General features: G+C 45.8%; 1 protein-coding gene across 1 annotated transcript; it reads right to left on the bottom strand.

The window, feature by feature from the left end:
• Window positions 1-980: 980 nt before the first annotated feature.
• Window positions 981-21,615, bottom strand: TLR7 (toll like receptor 7). Its single transcript, XM_075428497.1, has 2 exons — window positions 21,519-21,615; window positions 981-8,767 (listed from the first exon to the last, which is right to left on the bottom strand). Exons 1-2 carry the CDS (start codon window positions 21,519-21,521, stop codon window positions 5,627-5,629), a joined length of 3,144 nt encoding a protein of 1,047 aa, XP_075284612.1. The 5' UTR covers window positions 21,522-21,615; the 3' UTR covers window positions 981-5,626.
• Window positions 21,616-23,092: the final 1,477 nt, after the last annotated feature.

The following is a 23,092-nucleotide window of genomic DNA, read 5'->3' as shown; positions in this document are numbered from 1 at the left end:
TGAAGATAACTTCTTGGTGCAGGTACTAAGGGAGCCAACTAGGAAAGGTGACTGCCTAGATTTATTGTTTGTAAACAGAGAGGGACTCCTGGGCAAAGTGGTGATTGGCAGCTGTCTTGGTGACAGGGACCATGAAGTAGTCGAGTTTTAAATTGTTGGCAATGGGAGAAAAACTGCCAGCAAAACTTCACCCCTGGTTATGAGGAGAGCAAACTTTGTGCTGCTGAAGGAGCTAGTTAGCAAGGTCCCCTGGGAATCTGCTTTTGAAGGTATTGGGGTCCACGAATGCTGGTCACTTATTAAGAGCCATCTCTTAAAGAGTGAAGAAGCAGGCAACTTCAAAGTGTTGGAAGTCAAGCAAACAGGGCAGAGGCCAGCTTGGGTGAGTAGGGATCTTTTAAAACTTTGGTAGAAAAGGAAAGTGTATGGACATTGGAAGTAAGGACAGGTGACATGGGAGGACTACAGACATGCTGTTTGCCACTGTAGGGGAAAAGTTCGTGCAGCCAAACCTCAATTAGAGTTCAAGCTGGCCAATACTGTGAAAAACAACAAAAAGGGCTTTTTAAAATATGTTAACAGCAAAAAGAGAATCAGATACAACATTGGTTCGTTACTTCATGAGGCCAGTCACCTTACAAATAGGGATATAGACAAAGGGGAAATGTTTAATGCCTTCTTTGCCTCTGTTTTCAACACCAGTGTTGGGCCCCAGCACACCTCAACCCCTGTGTTGGAAGATCGTGACTAGGGAAATGATAAACTCCCAGCTGGATCTGAACTTCTCCAAGACTTGCTGCTGCAGCTGGCTGCAGAGAAGATTCATCCCAGGGTACTGGAAGAGCTGACTGGTGGGACCTGTCTCCATTATTTTGCAATGGTCTCAGGAGTCTGGAGAGGTCCACATTAACTGGAAGCTGGCAAATGTTGCCCCAGTTTTCAAGAAGATTAAGAAGGAAAACTCTGGTAATTACAGGCCTGTCAGTCTTACTTCAATGCCAGGAAAAATTATGGAGAAGGTTATTCTGGGAGACAATGCAGTCACTGGTCATAGCCAGCACAGGTTTACGAGGGGTAAGTCCTGTTTAACTAACTTCATTTCCTTTTATGACAAGGTCACTCATTTAGTTGACCAAGGGAAGCCAGGAGATATGGGATTTTAGCAAGGCTTTTGATACTGTCTCTCACAGTATCCTTCTGGACAAAACGTCCAGCAATACAGCTAGACCAGTCCATAATACGATGGATGAATAATTGGCTGACGAGTTGGGCTCAAAGAGTTACAGTAAATGCGGTTACATCAGGCTGGCGGCCTGTCACCAGTAGGGTTCCCCAGGGCTCAATTTTAGGGCCAGTGCTCTTCAATATTTTTATGAATGATCCAAATACAGGAACCAAATATATGTTAAATAAGTTTGCCAATGATACTAAATTAAGAGGAGCTGTGGACTCTCTAGAGGGCAGAGAGGCCCTTACAGAGAGATCTGGATAGAGAGCTGGGCAATTAGCAACTGTGTGAAATTTAATACAAGCAAGTGCCAGATTCTGTAGCTGGAATGGTATTATCCTGGTTATGTGTACAAACTGGGGGATGAGAGCCTTGAGAGCAGCCCTGCGGAAAGAGATATGGGGGTTTGGGTTGATGGCAAGTTGAATATGAGTCAACAGTGCACCCTGGCAGCCAAAATGGTCATCTGTATCCTGGGGTGCATCAAGCACAGCATCACTAGCCAGTCGAGGGAGGTGATTGTCCCACTCTTCACTGCACTGGTGTGGCCCCACCTCAGTACTGCATGCAATTTTGAGCACCTCAATATCAGAAGGACATCAAGCTATTAGAGTGTGTCCAGTGGAGGGTGACAAGGATGGTGAAATGCCTTGAGGGCAAGGCTTCTGAGGGGCGACTGAAGTCATTTCCTTTCATCAGCTTGGAGACGAGAAGGGCGAGGGGTGACCTCTTCACAGTCTACAGCTTCCTCAAGGGGGGAAGCAGAGGGGAATCATACAATCATAGAATGCTTTGGGTTGGAAATTCTTCCTTATATCTGAACTAAATCTATCCTCGTTCAGTCTGAAGCCATTGCCACTTGTCCTATCACTACATGCCTTCACAAAAAGTCCCTCTCCAACTTTCTTGTACGCCTTCTTCAGGTATTGCAAGGCTGCTGTAAGGTCTACCCAGAGCCTGCTCTTCTCCAGACTAAACAGCCCCAACTGTCTCAGCCTGTCCTCACAGGAATGGTGTTCCAGCCCTCAGATCATCTTCGTGGCACTCCTCTGGACTTGCTCCACAGGTCCATGTCTTTCTTATAGAGCAGGTAGTAGATCTGAACACAGTACTCTGGGCAGGTAATCTCATGAGAGTGGACTAGAAGGGCAGAATCACCTCTCTTGATCTGCTGGCCACACTTCTTTTGATGCAGCCCAGGATGTCATTCGATTTCTGGGCTGCCAGCGTTAATTGCTGGCTCATAATCAATCTTTCACCCACCAATACACCCAAGTCCTTCTCCTCAATCCATTCTCCACCCAGCCTGTATCCATGATTGAGATTGTCCTGACCCGTGTGCAGAACCTTGCGCTTGGCCTTGTTAAACTGCACGAGGTTTGCACGGGCCCACCTCTCAAGTCTGTCAAGGTCCATCTGGAAGGCACCGCTTCCCTCTACACTATCAACCACACCACTCACCTTGGTGTCATCTGCAAACTTGCTGAGGGTGCATTCAATCTTGCTGTCCATGTCCCCCACAAAGCTGTCAAATAATACTGGTCCCAATACAGACCCCTGAGGGATACCACTTGTAACTTGTCTCTACTTGGACATCGAGCCATTGACCGCAACTCTTTGAACACAACCATCCAGTCAATTCCTTATCCATTCAGTAGTCCACCCATCTTGAGACAGTATCAAATGCTTTGCACAAGTCTGGGTAGATCATGTGAGTTGCTCTTCCCTTACCCACCAATGCCGTAACCCCATCGTAGAAGGCCACCAGATTTGTCAGGCATGATTTACCCTTACTGATGCCATATTTGCTCTCAGCAATCACCTCTCTGTTTTACATGTGCCTTAACATTGTTTCCAGGAGCATCTGCTCCATGATCGTGCCAGGCACAGAGGTGAGACTGACTGGCCTGTAGTTCCCTGGGTCTTCCTTTTTTACTTTTTTAAAGATGGGGGTTATATTTCCCCTTTTCCAGTTAGTGGGAACTGCTCTGGACTGCCATAACTTCCCAGATATGATGGATAGTGCCTTAGCAACTGCATCCACCAATTCCCTCAGGATCTCTGGATGCACCTCACAAGGTCCCGTGGACTTGAGTACATTCAGGTTCCTTAGATGGTCTTGAACCTGATCTTCTCCTACAGTCGGCACTTCTTTATTCTTCCAGTCCCTGCCTTTGGATTCTGTGATTTGGGCAGTGTGGCTGGAGCACTTGCCAGTGACGACCAAGGCAAAAAAGTACCTCTGCCTTCTCCATGCCGGTGCAGTCCGGTCTCCCATTTCACTCATCAGGGCAGGTAGAGTTTCTTTCATCTTGGCTATCTGATGCATCTGGAGAATCCCTTGTTATTGTTTACATCCCTAGCCAAGTTCACCTCCAGCTGTTCCTTGGCTTTCGTGGTCTCCCTGCACTCCTGGCCCATATCCCTGTAATATCTCTGGAACATGTATTCCTGCGTCCACTGCCTATGCATATTGGTTTTGTGTTTTAGTTTGGCTGAGAGGTCATCACTTAACCAAACTTGCCTCATGCCTCCCCTTCTGTTCTTCTTGAACGTCAGGACTAAGAGCTCACACGCCCTGAGAAAACAAAGTCTTTAACAATCCCCCATCTCTCGTTCGCTCCTTTATCTCTGAAGGCAGTTTCCCAAGAGATCCTCCACACTCCCACACACTAGTACCCATAAACAGCCAAAAAATTGCCTTTCTGTGTTTGGGGTCCTGACTCTGCTTTTTACCCATCCTGTACCCCTCCAGACTGAGAATTCAACCATGGCACCATCACTGCAGTAGGTTCAAAGTAGCTAAGAGTGTTGGTTACACATGGTCCAGAGCTGTCACTAAGACTCGTTGCCAGAAACAGAAAAGGGCCTTGAGAGAGAAGGCAGAGGCTGCATGGACTGTGCTGTGGACAGGAGCACCCAAGGTGAGAGGTGAGGGTGTGCTGCTCCTCACAGCAGGCAGGGAGCCCACCCGTGCCCCACACACAGAGGTTTAGGCTGCCATTCCAAAAGGCTTCAGCTGAAGTAGTGTCACGTGTTTGAGGAGGCGATGCTGTGAACCAGAGTGGGGAACAGGCCCAAGTGTGTATCTTTCTGAGCAGCATTTCTTCCCTTTTTCAGGATGTCTCTAAAGTCAGGCTCGTTCCAACCTTGGGATTTATTGGTGCCCGAGCAGGCACTGTGGGAGAGAGACCTGCCTGGGGAACAAGGGGGCAAAGAAGGGCTTGAGGCTGCTCTGGAGCACCACAGCACAGCTAAACAAACAGTGGGGCACATGCTTCCTTATGTGACTTGGTCATACGTGCCCTGTGCTTCTAGTGACTGTGTTTTGTTCTAGAGAAAGTCTGGGCAGGCAGAGGCGAGTCAGTCACTTCAGCATGTCCTCAGGCCCCAGCCGTGGCTGGACCTGGGCTAACACCTCTTCCACTTTCCCTTTTTTTTTTTTACCTTCCTTTTCTATGTAGCTTCCCACTTCCTCTTTGTTTTACTCAACTTTCTCCTCCTGCCTTGGGCCTCTCCCTCATCCTCTCTGCTGTCCTGCTTCCCATCCTTGCTTCCAGGCAGGAGTTCCATGCACAGGGACTCTCTTGATCTTGTAACTCCTTCCAGCCCACAGCCTGCAAACCCTGATGAGTTTGTTTCTCACATAGCTTTTTGACAGTGCAACAGCAGCAGAGCTCCCCTACTACATCCTTGACAGCCCTTGAGAGCCGTCCCAGCAGAAGTTCCTTTCCCCAGCCATTAGGGCCGTTGACCTCTCAGACAGAAGCCATAGGCTCAGCAGATGTAAGCCCGAGATGAAATTACAATCATTGTTACATATCCTCCGACTCCTAAAATCAAAGCATGAGCTTTGCTTCGGGTAGTTTCTGTGTCAGCAAATGCTTTCTTGTTTTTCATAAAGACACCAAGTACAGAAACTACCATTTTCTATTAAAATCACATTTACTCCAACAGTGATCTGAACAGCAGCAACTTGAGGCACGGCCAAGCTCCTCCCGGCAGTCTGTATGCTAGAGTAAGCTGAGCAAGTGTCTCGCCCACACTTGACCCAGCCACAGGAGATGCTGGAGGCCTCCAGTGAACTGAAACCTGGAAGTGGTGATTCTGTTCTACACCAGGGACTTCCAGTGGATAGTGCATCTTCTCTTGCTGTGCAGCAATTAATGCCAAGCAAGGCGCACATCAGCTAAACATCTGTGCTGGCAATAGTTTTGGTTCAGCCTTGCCCTAGCAAAACAAGTGAACGATCACCTTTGGGACTAACTGTGCACTTTGTTTTGGGGTACAATAGCACAATTACATTTACCCTCCATGCTTCAACAGCTTCTCCGAATGAAGTCTAGGTCATCTTTTGCTCACCGTGCATCATAAGAATGTTCACAGGGAAGGGCAGAGCTAAACAGTTTCTTGGAGAAGCTTGTTGTAGGCCAGGGTATTGCTCGTAGCTATTGCATTTTTCAGGCACTGCCAGAAGTAGGGCTGAGACCGAGGGTTAGTTGGCCATTCCAAGACAGAATTCCTGCACAGCCTCTTCCTCAGCAGGACATACCGGGACTTCTGCAATACCTTCTCAAGGAATATCAAGATAATGACATCCACTTTTTCATCTAGAAGCCGCTGGTGGGCCATGTAAAATGTTGTCTTGAAGCTGCCGCTTTTAATATACTTGTTGGTCAGCACAAATATGGTCTTTTTGCTCAGCTGAATGCTCTGGGAAAGGTTTTCAAAGACTGGCTGTCCTGGGAGCCAGTCCCTTTCTTGCAGGCATAAATTGAACTGCCTGGCTTTCTGATCTTCCAGCCTTTCTACCAGTTCTGTCAGCACCCACTCGTTCACAGCTGGATCTTCATTGTCGTAGGCAACAAAAGCATCATAGCAAGCGTCTGGCAAAGATAAGCGCCGATAGCCCTTCAACTTGGCAGTGCAGTAATGGTAACTATACCACACGTCCCAGAAGTAGAGATGGCTCGTCACTGTGAGCACCATAAAGCCTAGGACAGTTGAAGCTGACAGAGCATAAAGCATCAAATACGAGGTGTCCAGCTCACAGGTATAGAGATCCAAGAAAACCACGCTCCTTCCTTTATGTGCCCCTGGGCCAGCACAAGTCACTGCTGTGGCCAGTAGAGGAATGGTCACTTGAGTCTGGTTGATCCACCAAACAAACCACACGGCATCACAATTGCACTTGAAAGGATTGCCATGCAAAAGCAGCATCCTCAGGTTGTTAATGACATTCTCTGGGAAGCTAGATTTCTTAATTATTTGGATCTGGTTTGAGCTGAGGTCCAAGTATTTCAGTTTAAAAGCGCCTCTCAGAAAATGTTTGGTTAGCCGTTGAATGCGGTTGTTTCGGAGCATCAGTTCTTGGAGCGTTGAAGAACAGTTGGACAGTTCTCGGGGAACAGCAGTCAGAAGGTTGTTGCTGAGGTCCAGAGTGACTAGCTTCTTCAGACAGTGGAGTTTTCCCCAGTTGAAACTCTTCATCCCGTTATTGGTTAAGTTGAGGGTCTTCAGTTCCGGAGGCATAGCTTCAAAAACACCATGAGGCAAAAAACTGAGTGAGTTGAAGGAAATATCCAGTTGTTCCAGACGGGTCAGATTCTTGAAGAACGACAAGTATCTAGCATTCCCATCCATCCATAAAACATCTAAACGATTTCCTCTGAATTCTAAAATTTGAAGAGATTGGCTTTCCAGTCCTGTGTTAATAGAGGTAGAAATCTGATTCTCATTCATCATCAGCTTCTTCAGATGGGCCAAGTTTTTCATAAAACTAAGCACGTGAGTAACACCTTCTGCCAGAAAATAATGATTGTTATTGCTCAAGTCTAGAATTTCTAGACCTTCTAGCTCTTTGAAAGCAGTGGAGTATAGCAAGTCAATCCTGTTGTTAGAAAAGTCCAGATATTTCAAGTCAAGCAAGTTGTTGAATTCACTTCCATTTAAAGCTTGACTTATTGCATTACCTGACAAGTTGAGGCATCTGAGGAAACTAAGACCATGGAAGTCTGAGGGGTTAATAAAAAATATGTTGTTTCTACTTAAATCCAGAGTTTCTCCATAGTTCAGGCATTCTTCATTAACTGAAGATTTGTAGGAAGCAGCCTCTTTGTCTTTGGACCTGCAGCTTCGCCCGTACTCATCATACCTGAAATAATGCATCTCTTGTAATACTTGCCTGTTGTGTTGTTCTACCGAAATCCTAGGATTTGAGCAAAATCCATAACAGTCGCCCTCACCTGAAGAGGGAGAAATTTTATTCACTGAGAGGTCTATGAGCTTAAGAGCTGGGAATGCTTTGAACATTGTCAGGTTAGCAACTTTAATGAAATTAGTCCCGAGATCCAACACTGTTAGGTTTCTAAGACTGAGCAGTGGATCTAGATTTCCTCCTCTCAGTTCTTTAAAGACATAACCCCGGAGTCTCAGGGTTTCGAGATTAGAGAGGGAGGAAAAGGTCTTCGACAGATTCAAGGATGGAGAATATGTCTTCAGTTCAAAATTAAAGGACAGATCAAGCTCTACGAGGCTGGGGAGAAGTTTCAAAAACTGAGCATCTCCAATCTCCTTTACAAGGAAATTTTGGGAGAGATCAAGCTCTTGGAGATTCATGATGTTTTGAAACCAGCTGCTGGGTATGCTGTGAAGAGAATTACTGTGAAGTCGCAGAATTCTTAAGTTCTTCAAGGAATAAAAAGCCCTGGAATGTATCTCAATTGAGGTCTTGGGGCAGGGAGTACAAGGATATGGAGCATTGTAGCAACGTGGGCAATTACCACTTAGATCAAGAATTTCTAGGTTGTGAAGGGCACTTAAATCATGTTCATGAATCACTTGAATCATGTTATTGTAAATATACAATTCCTTTAAAGTAGATGACAAATAGGGTGGAATATGAGTTAAGTTGTTTGACTTCAGGGATAGTATCGTTAATCTTTTCAGCTCCAGAAAAGCTGTTTTTTCAATTTCAAAGGAAACATTGCATGGGTTACGGTAGTAACAGTTCTGTCCCAGGTACAATACTTCTATGTTACCAAGCTCTGAAAAATTGGCTTTTTGGATTGAAAAGATACTGTTTGCTTCCAGGCTCAGCAGGCTTAATGTAGCAGGAAGACCCCGGGGTATTTCCAACAGCTGATTTGCATCCAAATACAATGACCTCAATCTTGTCAGGGCAGCAAAACTGCCATTCTCAATCTTTGGTCTCCGGATGCACACACAATCTTTGGGCCCCATTCTGACAGGGACACAGTTACATCTGAAGTCAATCTCCATGAGGTTTTCAAGACCAGCAAAGGATGTTGGATTGATATGGGGGATATGGTTAATGCTCAGGGTAAGGTTGGTAGCGTTTGCAGGGATCCCTCTGGGGACTTCCAGGAGACGCCGATCGGTGCAGTCCACTGTCACAGTGCCTTCAGAGGTTTTAACATCACAAGGTAAACTTTTGGAAAACCAAGCCCCTGACAGCAGCATCGGATATAGGAAGAGCAAGACAAAGGGCAATTCCTTGGACATCTTTGCACGAGGTACCTGATAATAAGGAAATAGGGAGGTATTAGTTTAAAGCAATGAGGACGTGTCATAGGACATCAGGTCCATCATGTACTGGGTCAGAACAAATACACAGCTAACCTGGGGTCCTGTCTCTCACACTGGTTTGAAGTGGATGTGCGGGTAGGATTATATTCTTAGAATAGTATTATACCTAATATTATATATATTAGATATAGTATATATTGTTATATTATTATAGTATTTGAGGAAGGCAGATGTTGGTATTTCCTTTCTTTACTTCCTTATCTTTAAATGTTGTAGTGGTAAGACAAATTCCGCTTTCTCCATAGTGAATCTTAAAAAATAAACCTACTGAGAAACTGACTATGCAGGTGATTAAAGTCTACATACCTGTGAATTTTCTTTTTTTGAGAGGAAATAAGTGTTATTAATCATCTAGCGGATTGCAATTGTATAATAGTGTAAATGAGCAAAGTTAATTTTTCAAAGCATATGCAAGATGGAGAAAGTCTATAGTCGCTTAAAAGTTAGTGTAAATGTTCAAACAACACTGACTAACAGGTGAGTGCCTGTTCTGTCCCACTCAGCGGATAAGGGGATGTGAGCTTTTCAAATCTCTGTATGATATCCACAAGTCACGACAATGATGTGATAAGTTCAACTAAAAACAAAGCTTTACTAGGAATTCAGCAAAATTAAAAAGATGGTATGTTCACGACTTTCTAATTGCATCACTTTTAATGCAATGGGACTGCAATGGATATTGGCTTGGCAAATCTTACAATGTTATAATGTCTGATTTTGCACAACAATAAAATATAGTGGATTGACAATCTTACGACATCACCATTATGTGCCTATAAATCAAGTAAAGATAGAGAAAGAGAGGAAAAAATGAGGAGAGATAAGAGGAAAGACATCACCACCCTTGGATCCAGCGGCAGTTTCTGCTGGTGGTTGGCATCCTCCAGCAGCAGGTGAGCACCAAGAGGCTTGCCCATTCTCCTTTTATATCCTTCGAATGCCTGTCATCCCTCCTCAGGGGAGAAGTACTGTTGCTCAAAATGTGGGTGCAGGGGGTTCTTGGTTGTCTCACAGTCCCCTCTGTAGAGCTGGCCTTCAGCCTCATTCAAGCATTTAACTTTCTTGCCTACATGGTATCGCAGACGAAGAGAGGTGGGTTTCGCCAGACAGCATCCTGCCTCCACACAGTTCCACTTGCCTGCCATAAGTCCCTCATCAGCTTAGGAAGTTTGCTTACAAAAATACAACGTACAATGCCTCATTTGTAAGTTTGCTTGATTCAAGCATCTCTGCCTCGGTTCCTCAAAATGGATGTTTGTGACAATCGCTCACTTCAATCAAGGGCTCTGCAGTGACTAATTCCAGTTTCACATTATTGTAAAGATTCTTTCTCTGGTAAGTGCTAGAATGGATGTATGATTGACCTAAACCAATCAATGGCTACACTTTTCACTGCCCGACAAGCACAGAGGGCCAAGAAGACAATGTATCAATGCAAAGTGCAAAAAGGAACACCAGAGACAGATTTAAGATTGAGCATGTCTGATAAAAGAATAATAATCAGCAAATAATTTTATCCAAAGTTCTACAGGCATTTAAAGGACTTTTCAAAGCATCCTCTCTCTCCAAAAGTCTTTGTGGTCTTGCCTAGTTTTTAGATTTGTCTGTGTTATGGGAAGACCTGTAAGTTTTTAGTATTTCACAGCCTACTAATTACTTCCTCAGCAGCAGTCAGTGCCAACAAAACCCTGTTCCCTGGCCAGACACAAGCAGCCAGGCAAGCAGGCTGCCAGCCTTGGCTTGTCTAGCAGAGGCATAGGGGCTCTGACCATTTTGCTGCCTTGCACAGCTTCTTAACTGCATGTATCGGGTGCTGGTCAAGAGAAGTGGTGTCCTCCAGGGGTCAGTACTGGGCCCAGTCTTGTTTAACTTCTTCCTGGATGAAGAGTTAGAATGTACTCTCAGCAAGTTTGCTGATGACACCAAACTGGGAGGAGTGGTAGATACACCAGAAGGCTGTGCTGCCATTCAGCGTGACCTGGATAGGCTGGAAAGCTGGGCAGAGAGGAACCTGATGAGGTTCAACAAAGCCAAATGCAGGGTCTTGCACCTGGGAAGGAACAACCTCATGCACCAGTACAGGCTTGGGGTGGACCTGCTGGAGAGCAGCTCTGTGGAGAGGGACCTGGGCGTCCTGGTGGACGACAGGTTAACCATGAGCCAGCAGTGTGCCCTGGCTGCCAAGAAAGCCAATGGGATCCTGGGGTGCATCAAGAAGAGTGTGGCCAGCAGGACGAGGGAGGTTCTCCTTCCCCTCTACACTGCCCTGGTGAGGCCTCATCTGGAGTACTGTGTCCAGTTCTGGGCTCCCCAGTTCAAGAAAGATGAGGAACTACTGGAGAGAGTCCAGCGGAGGGCTATGAGGATGATGAGGGGACTGGAACATCTCCCCTACAAGGAGAGGTTGAGGGAACTGGGCTTGTTCAGCTTGAAGAAGAGAAGGCTGCGAGGGGACCTTATAAATGCCTACAAATATCTGTAGGGTGGGTGTCAGGAGGATGCGGCCAAGCTCTTTTCAGTAGTGCCCAGTGACAGGACAAGGGGCAATGGGCACAAACTAAAGCACAGGAAGTTCCGTCTGAACATGAGGAAGAACTTCTTCCCTCTGAGGGTGACGGAGCACTGGAACAGGCTGCCCAGGGAGGTTGTGGAGTCTCCTTCTCTGGAGATATTCAAGACCCGCCTGGACAAGGTCCTGTGCAGCTTGCTGTAGGTGACCCTGCTTCGGCAGGAGGGTTGGACTAGATGACCCACAGAGGTCCCTTCCAACCCCTACTGTTCTGTGATTCTGTGATTCTGTGAATCAAAGCGAATAAAACCTGGAACAATCAACAACATCTTTTCTCCCCGTAAAACTCAGTGTTGAAGGCTTGGAGATGAATGGCACACAGAGTGCTCTTCAATAACTAGGATTTGCTATGCTTGGAATAGTAGTGACTAAATGTGAATACCCAAGTAAGCAGCTGAATATCAGATGGTTAGGTAAAGTGTTCAAGCTACACAGAAATGTTTTTTCCCTTTACCTGGGGCACAAGAAGATATAAAGGCCTGATCAAACACTACATGAAAACCCTGTTGAGTGTTGTCTAAGACGTGCCTTGCAGGTGACACAGGCTTGGAGACGGATTGAGGCTTCCTGTTGTACACTCTGTTTACTCAGGCAACTGTGTCCCCTGTATACCGTTGTGTTTCTGCGTTACCTTAGAAAACTATGCCAAAGATACCACACATCTGTGTGTCCGGAGGAGTGCTCTAGCGCCTAGCAGGGCAGCAGATGTGAGAGAAGCCGGATCGAGTCTCACACAGCACCACACTTCTGCGATCTAGACTCAACAGCCAAATGGAGTCACTGGGGATTTGTTCAGTCAGCTGTTGTGTATAAAGCTTCCACTGCAGAAGGGAAAATGTAAAAGTGGACTGCAGACCTTGAATTCAGTGTAATCTGGCACTGTACTACACCACAGCCTTTCCTCTACCACACTTTCCCTTCCCACTGCCAGCAGGTGCTACGGTGCTTTCTCCCGTTCGGCAGCTCCACTCAAAAAAGGCAATGTCATTAAATATCCTGGCTGGTAGCCAGGACTATCTTTCATCGAGTTACTCAGGGAAAGCTAACGTGGACTGCCCAGGCCATGCCTGTGAATTGACATTTCATTATTTTCCACTCTTGTAAAGACATGTGTTAAGAATCCAAATTTCCTTCATTTGGTTTATAGCAATTCACTTTGGACACCCACCCAGTCGGAGGCCATTGGGTAAGATAGTTCACCGGTGTCTTCAGTGCAGTCTAAACAAACAACTTTAGAGGACGATTAACTTTTCCGATTTCCTGACGAAGAAAAGCACTTGGATGAAAACGATGAATAAGGATCATCAGAGTAAGCGGGGAGCTAATTTGGAAAAGATAAAATGTATGCGTTTCCTCCCACCACCCAAGAATTTTTTTCAGAAATCTTTTTTCTCCACTAACATGGGCAGGAATGTTGGAGGGAGAAGGAAGGACTCTACTGTTGACATGAATTACATGGAAAACTAAAGGTCTTTCTTTGTATGAAAAGGGACACTGCAGAAGAAAAATTTGGATATGTTCTTGCAAATATTTTGTCTTCCTTCTTTTCCAAGGGTCACACTCTATTATACATGCAAAAAGGCTTAGAATCATAAAATCATAGAAAAGCATAGGTTTGAGGAGACCTTCAAAATCATCGAGTCCAAACATTAACCTGACACTGTCAATTCCACCACTAAACCATGTCCCTAATCTCCACATCTGTAGGTCTTTTAACTACCTCCAGTGATGGTGCCTCAACCACTTTCCTTGGGCAGTCTGTTCCAATGCTTTGCAATTCTTTCAGTGAAGAAATTTTTCCTAATACTGAATCTAAAGCTATCCTGGCACAACTTGAGGCCCCTTCCCTTTGTCCTATTGCCTGTTTGTTGGGAGAAGGACCAACATCCACCTGGCTACAACCTCCTTTCAGATAGTTGTAGAGAGCAACAAGGTCTCCCCTCAGCCTCCTTTTCTCCAGACTGAACAGCCCCAGTTCCCTCAGCCACTCCTCATAAGACTTGTGTTCTAGCCCATTCACCAGCTTTGTTGCCCTTCTTTGAACATGCTCCAGTACCTCAGTGTTTTTTTCCTGTAGTGAGGGGTCCAAAACTCAACACAGTATTTGTGGTGTGGCCTCACCAGTGCCGAGTACAGGGGCATGATCACTTCTCTACTCCTGTTGGTCACACTATTTTTTATTCTTAGCCACCTCGTCACACTGCTGGCTCATGTTCAGCTGGCTGTCGACCAACATCCCAAGGTCCTTCTCCGTCAGGTATTTTTCCAGCCACTGTTCCCCAAGCCTGTTGTTGTGAGCCAAGTGCAGCACCTGGCACTTGGACTTGTTGAACCTCATACACTTGGCCTCGGCCCATTGATCCAGCCTGTCCAGCTCCCTCTGCAGAAACTTCCTACCCTCGAACAGATCAACACTCCCGCAAAACTTGGTGTCATCTGCAAATTTACTGAGGGGAGCACTCAATCCCCTCATCCAGGTCATTGCTGAATATATTAAACAGAATTGGCCCCAAAACAGAGCTCTGGGGAACACCACTCATGACTGTCCGTCAGCTGGATTTAACTCCATTCACCACAACTTTTTGTGCTCAGCCATCCGACCATTTTTTTTACCCAGCAAAGTGTGCTTTCATCTAGGCCAAGAGTGGCTAGTTTCTCCAGGAGGATGCTGTGGGAAACAGTGTCAAAGGCTTTAATAAACTCCAGGCAAGCAACATCCACAGCCTTTCCCTCATCCACTAAACATGTCATCTTGTCACAGAAGGAGATCAGGTTAGTGAAGCAGGACCTGCCTTTCATAAAACCATGCTGAACTGGGCCTGATCACCTGGTTGTCCTGCACGTGCTGTGTGATGACACTCAAGATGATCTACTCCACAACCTTCCCTGGCACTGAGGTCAGACTGAAAGGCCTGTAGTTCCTGCGATCCTCCTTCTGGCTCTTCTTGTAGATGGGAGTTACATTAGCTAACTTCCAGCCAACGGGAACGTCCTTGGATAGCCAGGACTACTTAGAGATGATTGAAAGTGGCTTGGCAAGCACATCTGCCAGCTCCTTCAGCACTGTTGGGTGGATCCTGTTATAGATGCTCACCTTCCGTGACGAATCCAAGGTGTGGGGACAAAAATGGAGGCTCTGTAGCTCTGTCTCGTCCACAGTGGGGAAAACCAATGAAAAATGGATTATTCCCTCTGAAGGAGCTCAATGAATCTGTTGCAAAATGGGCCTTACTCCATGCGTATCTTTGGCTGTGTTTAATGCTTCTAGCGAATATTGTATCCAAGTTATTATTGTCCCGAGAATCCTATATCATGAAGAGAAAATTATCTATGACCATTGGGATGCGGAAAAACCCTGCATTACAAAAAGGGAACCCATCACTGCTATCACAATAGCCACCTCATTGGGTATTGGGGCGGTAGGGGCCAGGACAGCAATCTCATACAACAACAGCAAGGTTTTAGCTCCTTAAGAGCCGCTGTGGACGAAGACTTGAAACGAATAGAAAAGTCAATTACGGCATTAGAAAAGTCCGTGACCTCACTATCAGAAGTTGTGCTGCAAAACAGAAGGGGCATGGATATTCTTTTCTTACAGCAGGGGCGGGGCTCTGTGCTGCATTAGGAGAAGAGTGTTGCTTTTATGCTGATCACACTGGAGTCATGCGAGATACCACGGCTAAACTAAGAGAGGGTCTTGAAAAACGCAAAAGGGAAAGAGAGACTCAGCAAGGATGGTACGAATCGTAGTTTAATCATTCTCCCTGGTTAACTACCCTATTGTCAACCATTGCTGGACCCTTGATATTGTTAATACTCATTTTAACCTTTGGGCCCTGTATCCTGAATAAAGTAATTGGATTAATAAAAGGCAAATTAGAAGCGGCCCATTTGATGCTGTTAAAAAGACAATACGAGCACCTGGAGGGAGACGAAACCAGCAAGGAAGAAACCTTAGTTCTCTCTTTAGCACAAGAGACAGTTGCACAGTTTGAAGAACAAATTAGTACAAATTAAAAGAGGGGGAAGTTGTAATAAACCAAAGCATATAAGATCTGTTCTCAAACCGGTTGGAAGGTGAAGGAGGCCCCAACCCCCTTCCCTCTTACCTTGGTATTTGCTGTATTGTTAATGTGCAACCCTTGCATAACCACTTCCTTAATCATTGTCGAAAGAATAAAGCGGGGATTTCTATGTACTGGGTCAACATTACCAAATAAGGAAAGGAACTGATCCACAATGCGGAGGAAGACTACGGCCTTCATCCTCACGACCACCAGAGGGACCAGAGCGACCCCCTAGCAACAGCATGCACAGCCACAGAAGGAGACCAGGATGTGCTACGTGAAAATGGAACAACAGAACTATAAAAAGGGACTCTGGGGGAGGTGGGGTGCGGACCGTTGGCAGAGCAAGAGACTCCCCGGCCGCCCAGAGCTGTTTTGCCTGCTTCATTGCTTGCTTAAATAAATTCTATTGCTAATAAATTCACACTTGATTAATTAACAATTAGCTCCTCAATTTGGATTCATCACGGAAGGCGAGCATCTATAACAGATCCCACCTGGCCACATACACTTGTGTGTGTCTATGTGGTGTGGCAGGTCACTGACCGTTCCCCCCTGGCTTATGAGGGCTTCGTTCTGCTCCACATCCCTGTCTTCCTTCTCAAGGGGCTGGTCGTCCACAGAGCAACTTCCCTTACTGTTAAAGAGTGAGGCAAAGAAGGCAAGAAGTACCTCAGCCTACTCCTCATCCTTTGTCACTCAGTTTCCCTCCACATCTGATAAAGGATCGAGATTCTCCTTCACCTTCCTTTTGTTGTTCACGTATTTATAGAAACATTTTTTATTGTGTTTTACCACAGTAGTCAAATTAAGTTGTAGTTGGGTTTTGGCCCTTCTAATTTTCTCCCTGTGTAGCCTCACGACATCTTTGTGGTTCTCCTGAGTTGCCTGCTCCTTCTTCCAAAGGTCATAAACTCTCCTTTTTTGATGGCCACTACATCATAGTTTTCCTGCTGCACGACGGCTTCCAGCTCGTCCTATTTGCTACCCATGTTATGTGCATTGGTGTAGATGCACTTCAGCTGGGCTACTGATCCCACCTCCTTTCTGAGGGAAGAAGCCTCAGTTCCTGTGTCACCAGTCTTTGGCCCTTCCGCAGTTTCTTACACCTCAATAACCCTTGTGCCTTTCCTGCTGCATGGCTCTCCATCACATACCTCTACTGAGACAGCAGACTAAAGGACCTCATGAGCACACCATCCCTTGCAGATTAGTGTGACACCCCCAGGCTTATCTCTAGCAAGCCTGTTATTGTCCTTTTCCCCTTTAAAATCTAGCTTTATTTTACCAATCATAGAATCATGGAATCATAGAATGGTTTGGATTGGAAAGGACCTTAAAGATCAAGGGCAGGGACACCTTCCACTAGGCCAGGTTGCTCAAAGCCCCATCCAGCCTGGCCTTGAACACTTCCAGGGAGGGGGCATCCACAGCTTCTCTGGGCAACCTGTTCCGGTGTCTCACCATCCTCATAGAAAACAATTTCTTTCTTATATCTAATCTTAATCTACCCTCTTTCAGTTTAAAGCCATTTCCCCCTTCAGGTACTGGAAGGCTGCTATAAGGTCTCTTCAGAGCCTGCTCTTCTCCAGGCTGAACAGCTCCAACTCCCTCAGCCTGTCCTCACAGGAATGGTGCTCCAGCCCTCTGACCATCTTCATGGCCCTCCTCTGGACCCACTCTACAGGTCCACGCCTTTCCTGTGCTGAGGGCTCCAGAGCTGGATGCAGGGGTCTCACCAGAGCAGAGCAGAGGGGCTGAATCACCTTCCTTGACCTGCTAGCCACACTTCTTTTGATGCAGCCCAGTATACAGTTGGCCTACTGGGCTGTGAGAGCACATTACTGAGTCATACTGAGCTTCTCATCAACCAGTACCCCCAAGCCCTTCTCCTCAGGGCTGCTCTCAATCCTTTCTCCACCCAGCCTGTATGTATGGTTGGGATTGCCCTGACCCATATGCAGGACCTTGAGCTTGGCCTTGTTGAACTTCATGAGGTTCGCACAGGCCCACCTCTAAAGCCTGTCAAGGTCCGTCTGGAAGGCACCGCTACCCTCTACACTATCAACCACACCACTCACCTTGGTGTCATCTGCAGACTTGCTGAGGGCGCATTCAGTCTTGCCGTCCATGTCCCCCACAAAGCTGTCAAATAATACTGGTCCAAATACAGAACCCTGAGGGACACCACTTGTAACTTTTGTCTCTACTTGGACATCGAGCCATTGACCGTAACTCTTTGAACACAACCATCCAGCCAATTCCTTATCCATTCAGTGGTCCACTCACCTTGTCTCTCCGTTTCAGAGACAAGGATGTTGTGTGAGACAGTATCAAATGCTTTGCACAAGTCTGGGTAGATCATGTGAGCAACTCTTCCCTTATCCACCAATGCTGTAACCCTGTCATAGAAGGCCACCAGATTTGTCAGGCATGATTTACCCTTACTGATGCCATATTTTCTCTCAGCAATCACCTCTCTGTTTTCCATGTGCCTTAGCATTGTTTCCAGGAGGATTTTCTCCATGATCATGCCAGGCACAGAGGTGAGACTGACTGGCCTGTAGTTCCCTGGGTCTTCCTTTTTTACTTTTTTAAAGATGGGGGTTATGTTTCCCCTTTTCTAATCAGTGGGAACTGCCCTGGCCTGCCATGACTTCCCAGTGATGGACAGTGGCTTAGCAACTGCATCCACCAATTCCCTCAGGACCTCTGGATGCACCTCATCAGGTCCCATGGACTTGAGTACATTCAGGTTCCTTAGATGGTCTCGAACCCAGTCTTCTCCTACAGTGGGCACTTCTTCATTCTTCCAGGCTCTGCCTTTGGATTCTGTGACTTGGGCAGAGTGCCTGGAGCTTTTGTTGGTGAAGACTGAGGCAAAAAAGTCATTGAGTACCATAGCCTTCTCCATATCACAAGTATCCAGGTCCCTGGTTTCCTTCCAGCCAGGGCCCACATTTTCACTAGTCTTCCTTTTACCATTGATGTACCCATAGTAGCTATTCTTGTTGCTCTTGATGTCTCTGGCCAGATTTAATTCTATCACAACTTTAGCTTTCCTAACCTGATCCCTGGCTGCTTGGACAATTTCTCTGTATTCCTCCCAGACTACCTGTCCTTGCTTCCATCCTCTGTAGGCTTCCTTTTTATGTTTGAGTTTGTCCAGGATCTCTTTATTCATCCATGCAGGCCTTCCTCTTTGTTGGGATGCATCACTCCTAAGCTTAGAGGAGGTGATCCTTGAATATTGACCAGCTTTCTTGGGCCCCTGTTTTGTCCAGGGCTTTATCCCATTGTACTCTGCTGAACAGATCCCTGAAGAGGCCAGTCTGCTCTCCTGAAGTTCAGGGAAGTGAGCTTGCTGTGCACCCTCCTTGCTGCCCTAAGGATCTTGAACTCCACCATTTCATGATCACTGCAGCCAAGGCTGCCCTTGAGCCTCACATTCCCCACCAGCCCCTCCTTGTTGGTGAGAACAAGGTCCAGCATAGCACCTTTCCTCACTGGCTCCTCTGTCACTTGGAGAAGGAAGTTATCATCAATGTAGTCCAGAAACCTCCTGCATTGCTCATGCCCTGCTGTCTTGTCTTGCCAACAGATATCCAGTGGTTGAAGTCTCCCACAAAGACCAGGGCTTGTGAATGTGAGGCTGCTCCTATCTGCCTATAGAGGGCCTCGTCCACTCGGTCTTCCTGGTCAGGTTGCCTGTAGCAGACTCCCGCTATAATGTCACCTGTCCTTGCTCTGCCTTTAGTCCCAACCCATAGCTCTCAGTCTGCTCCTAGTCCTTCCCCAGGAAGAGCTTCATGCGCTCCAGCTGGTCATTGACACAGAGGGCCACACCACCTCCTTGTCTCCCCTGCCTGTGCTTCCTAAACAGCCTGTATCATTCCATTGCAATATTCCAGTCAGAGAAGACATCTCACCACGTCTTGGTGATGCCAACAGGATCACAGCCCTGCAGGTGTGCACATGTCTCTAACTCCTCTCGTTTATTTCCCATGATGTCTGCGTTTGCATGGAGGCATTTAAGTTGGGTTCCGAGGAAGCCGACTTACTGTCTGGAGTGGCTGGATTTCCTTTGTTAGCCATTCAAGTGCTCTTCTGATGACCTATATTCCTTCTCCAGGCTCTGGGCATCTATTGCTGGCACTGGCATCAAATTGGTAGCAGTGTGATGGATTGAGGTTCCTCTCCCCAAGCAACTTTAGTTTAAAGCCCTCTTCACAAGCTTGGCAAGCCTACAACTGAAGGTACTCTTCCCCTTCTCTGACAGATCGACCCCACCAGCCTCCAGTAGACCAGGTTTCTCAAAATGATTCTCATGGTCTAAGCAGCTGACCCCCTGCCAGTGACACCAGTCCTGTAACCATTTCTTGATTTGTCACATTCAACTGGCCCTTTCAAACCCCTTTGTTTTTAGTTAAAAAACAATGAGTGCCTATCCTAACTGATTGGCCCAAGGTGCCCAAACTCCTGCCTGCCTCCATCTCTTGATTTACCAGACCAATATGCCCCAGGGGCCAGGGTCGTTACCCAAGGCAGGTGCCCATGGAGCACGGTAGAGATGTGGCAGGGAAACTGCAGAAATTCTCTTCACTGCAGGACATGTCCCTCCATCACATTTAACTGTGAATGCATGTCACAGCAGACCATGAAGTGCCGACCCTCCTCAGCCACGGACATGGTACATGCGGCCATTGAAGGAAATACTGACAACAGCTGTGCATCAAAATCCAGCAGCCTGTCTTCCTTCAAAATCAGGAAGGAAAACTTTCTGCTAAGTGGGTTTTAAACCACAGACTTGCTGCTCTTTAGGAAAAATTAGTTAGAATCAACCTTTAAAGATTTCCTAAATGGAATTAAAACCCTCTATCCACGCAGTTGGACAGGACATGGGCAAGCTGAGATGGCAGTCTAGAATGCCTGAAACTTTCTACATGAACTCATACTCATCCACTGCACTGAGGCCCTGAATCTTAGGCACTTAGCCAAGTTCCTCAATTCAATGCCACGATCTTGGGCTGCACTAACATTAAAGAGAGTGCAGGAGAGAGGAGAGCGAGGCCCTGCTCCAGGCGTTGCTCTGCTCTGAAGATGGAGGGAGCTCTGCCTGACTACATGCCAAGCAGAGACTAACACTGCAGGTTCTGGTGCCTGGAATTAGGTGCAATCAATCTGGGCCTTACAAGTCTTCACAGATAGGTCTGCAGGCTTCTTCAGAAGTCAAAGGCCTTTGGGGATGTTCACGATGCTGATTATGAACTCTCACATATCACAGCATTTTGTAGGAACCTAAGCATTGTTGCGGAGCCAGCCTAGCTCCTACCATCTTTGCATAGCCTTCTGTTGCCTGAGACCTTTTGAATGCATTAGCTATTCTAACTGTAAACCGTTACTTTCTGGTGCTGCCTCTAACTATTTGCCTGCGTGAACCTTGTGTCTGTTATAGTGCCAGAACAAATAAAAAAGAGTGTTTTAATTAGAAGAAACAAGCAACGCTGACCAGTGCAACGTCTTTGCAATGAGAAGCTAGTTTAAAAGTACAGCTAGAGTCCGCATGTGAACTGTCCTTTCCTCTGTGACCTGCGATTGGCTTTATAAGCAGCACAAGAAGTACTAATCTGCAGATAGTCACTAGCATGCGCACAAACTCCTAAGGATTTAGGGTATTCTTCAAATACTCAGCAACAATACAGCTAGGTGTTTCTGAAGGAAATTTTTCTGTAGGTGTTCCAGATATATTTTGAAAGGTGACAGCACAAAAGGCTAGAGAAGAAAGAACACCTTCAGAAGTTATAGGAATTAGAAAAGACATAATTATACTTGTTCTGTACCACAGTAGTACAAATAAATGCTAGCCAGCTATTATTAATGCAAATAAATGCTTCACTTTCCTGTCATTCTGTGTTGCAGCTTATGACCGCAACAGTAGATTGGAGCATTTAGAAGGCACAAAAGCAAAATATGTTCTTGACAGTCCTCCAGAACAGTTACAGTCAAAGAGGTCTAAGAGCAAATTTAAAATGAAAGTTTAACCTACCATGTTCTGTGTGCTTCCAGGTCTGGCAGACTTGTCTTTGGAGGAGACTGTAAATCACAGCAGAAGCGAACAGCCTAAAAGAGGTGACCACTGGTTCAGGTCAGGTGTGGAGGAGAGTATAACAGACATAACGCGCTCAAGACAACAGCAGCAATCGCTACTCTATCACTACTCTTCAGCTGGACTGTGACTTGAGCAACAATTAAACGTGAAACAACTGCTGCAACCCACTTCCTCAAACATTTGTATTTAAAATTAAAACAACAGTACCTCATTTACTCCTCCGCCCTTCATAAAAATAACTGAGTGTTCTTATTTTTTCCCTTTTAAGCAAATTCTGACATTACTCATACATCCATGTGCAGTTTTGACAGAATTCTTTTTTCTTTTTTTCTCATATGCTGCAATTTGCTCTCTTGTTTGCTATTTTTGAACACGGTTTTCATTTCAAACTGTGTATTTTACCAACTACAGCATCGTATCATAAAGAACTATAATAAGACCTACTCCAAGAAGAATAACATCCAAGCCATTGGGAACTCAAAAGGAGGGAAACTGCGAAATAGTGACAAGAGAGCATAAGATCACTCAGCTAGAAGACAAATGCATTACGTAAGGGTAACATTCACTTTACACAACTAAGATTTGCAGAAGCTCAAGTTCCTTCTTTTCCCCCCTCCCTTTTTTAGTCTAAGCTGAATGAACAGACAGACAGAAACTGCTAATTGACATTAATAATATTTTCTATGCTGAAGTTCAATAATTCTTATTATCATTATTATTATTTTGGGGTCATTTCTGCTGCAAATAGTCTCAAGGACTCAGATCTTACTAAGAATCACTTGTGTGCTAATATAAGCAGACAAATCTCTTAAGCTGAACAGTTTGTGGAAGAAATGTCTATGAAGTGAGTGGGACTTCAGGGAAGGGAACCAAAATAAACCAGCAAAAACCCGACAGTGATAACGGCATAGAAAAAAGCATACAAAAAAAGTAAAAGCTGTGTGTGAGAAAGTAGAAAGGACCAAGTTAAAGATGACATGGATAGACTTAAACTGGTGATAATCCAGCATTGCATGGAACACTGTGTCTGTTTCAGAGTTTCTTACTTAGAAGTTTCTATGCTTAGCACGACAGACTAGTTCAATGGTTAGGATTTTTATAAGTGGATTTGGTTTTTTCACATCTTCTTTCCCTACATATTTTTATTCACTTTTTAAATAGCAGGTCATCATTTCTCTGACTGTGGTGGAGCCAAGGAACCCCTATTGAAAGACTGGAACCTGAAGAATTAACAGGGAAAGAATGTGCAATCATACTTTAAAATTCACTCATTTTCGCGGTGGAGTCATACAGAATCACAGAATCACAGAATCACAGAATAGTAGGGGTTGGAAGGGACCTCTGTGGGTCATCTAGTCCAACCCCCCTGCCGAAGCAGGGTCACCTACAGCAGGCTGCAGAGGACCTCATCCAGGCAGGACTTGAATATCTCCAGAGAAGGAGACTCCACAACCTCCCTGGGCAGCCTGTTCCAGTGCTCCGTCACCCTCAGACGGAAGAAGTTCTTCCTC

This window comes from Opisthocomus hoazin, chromosome 1 (genome assembly GCF_030867145.1).
Source record: "Opisthocomus hoazin isolate bOpiHoa1 chromosome 1, bOpiHoa1.hap1, whole genome shotgun sequence".
Classification (NCBI taxonomy): domain Eukaryota; kingdom Metazoa; phylum Chordata; class Aves; order Opisthocomiformes; family Opisthocomidae; genus Opisthocomus; species Opisthocomus hoazin.
The sequence above is the reverse complement of the archived record's forward strand: the minus strand, read 5'-3'. Positions and strand labels throughout refer to the sequence as shown.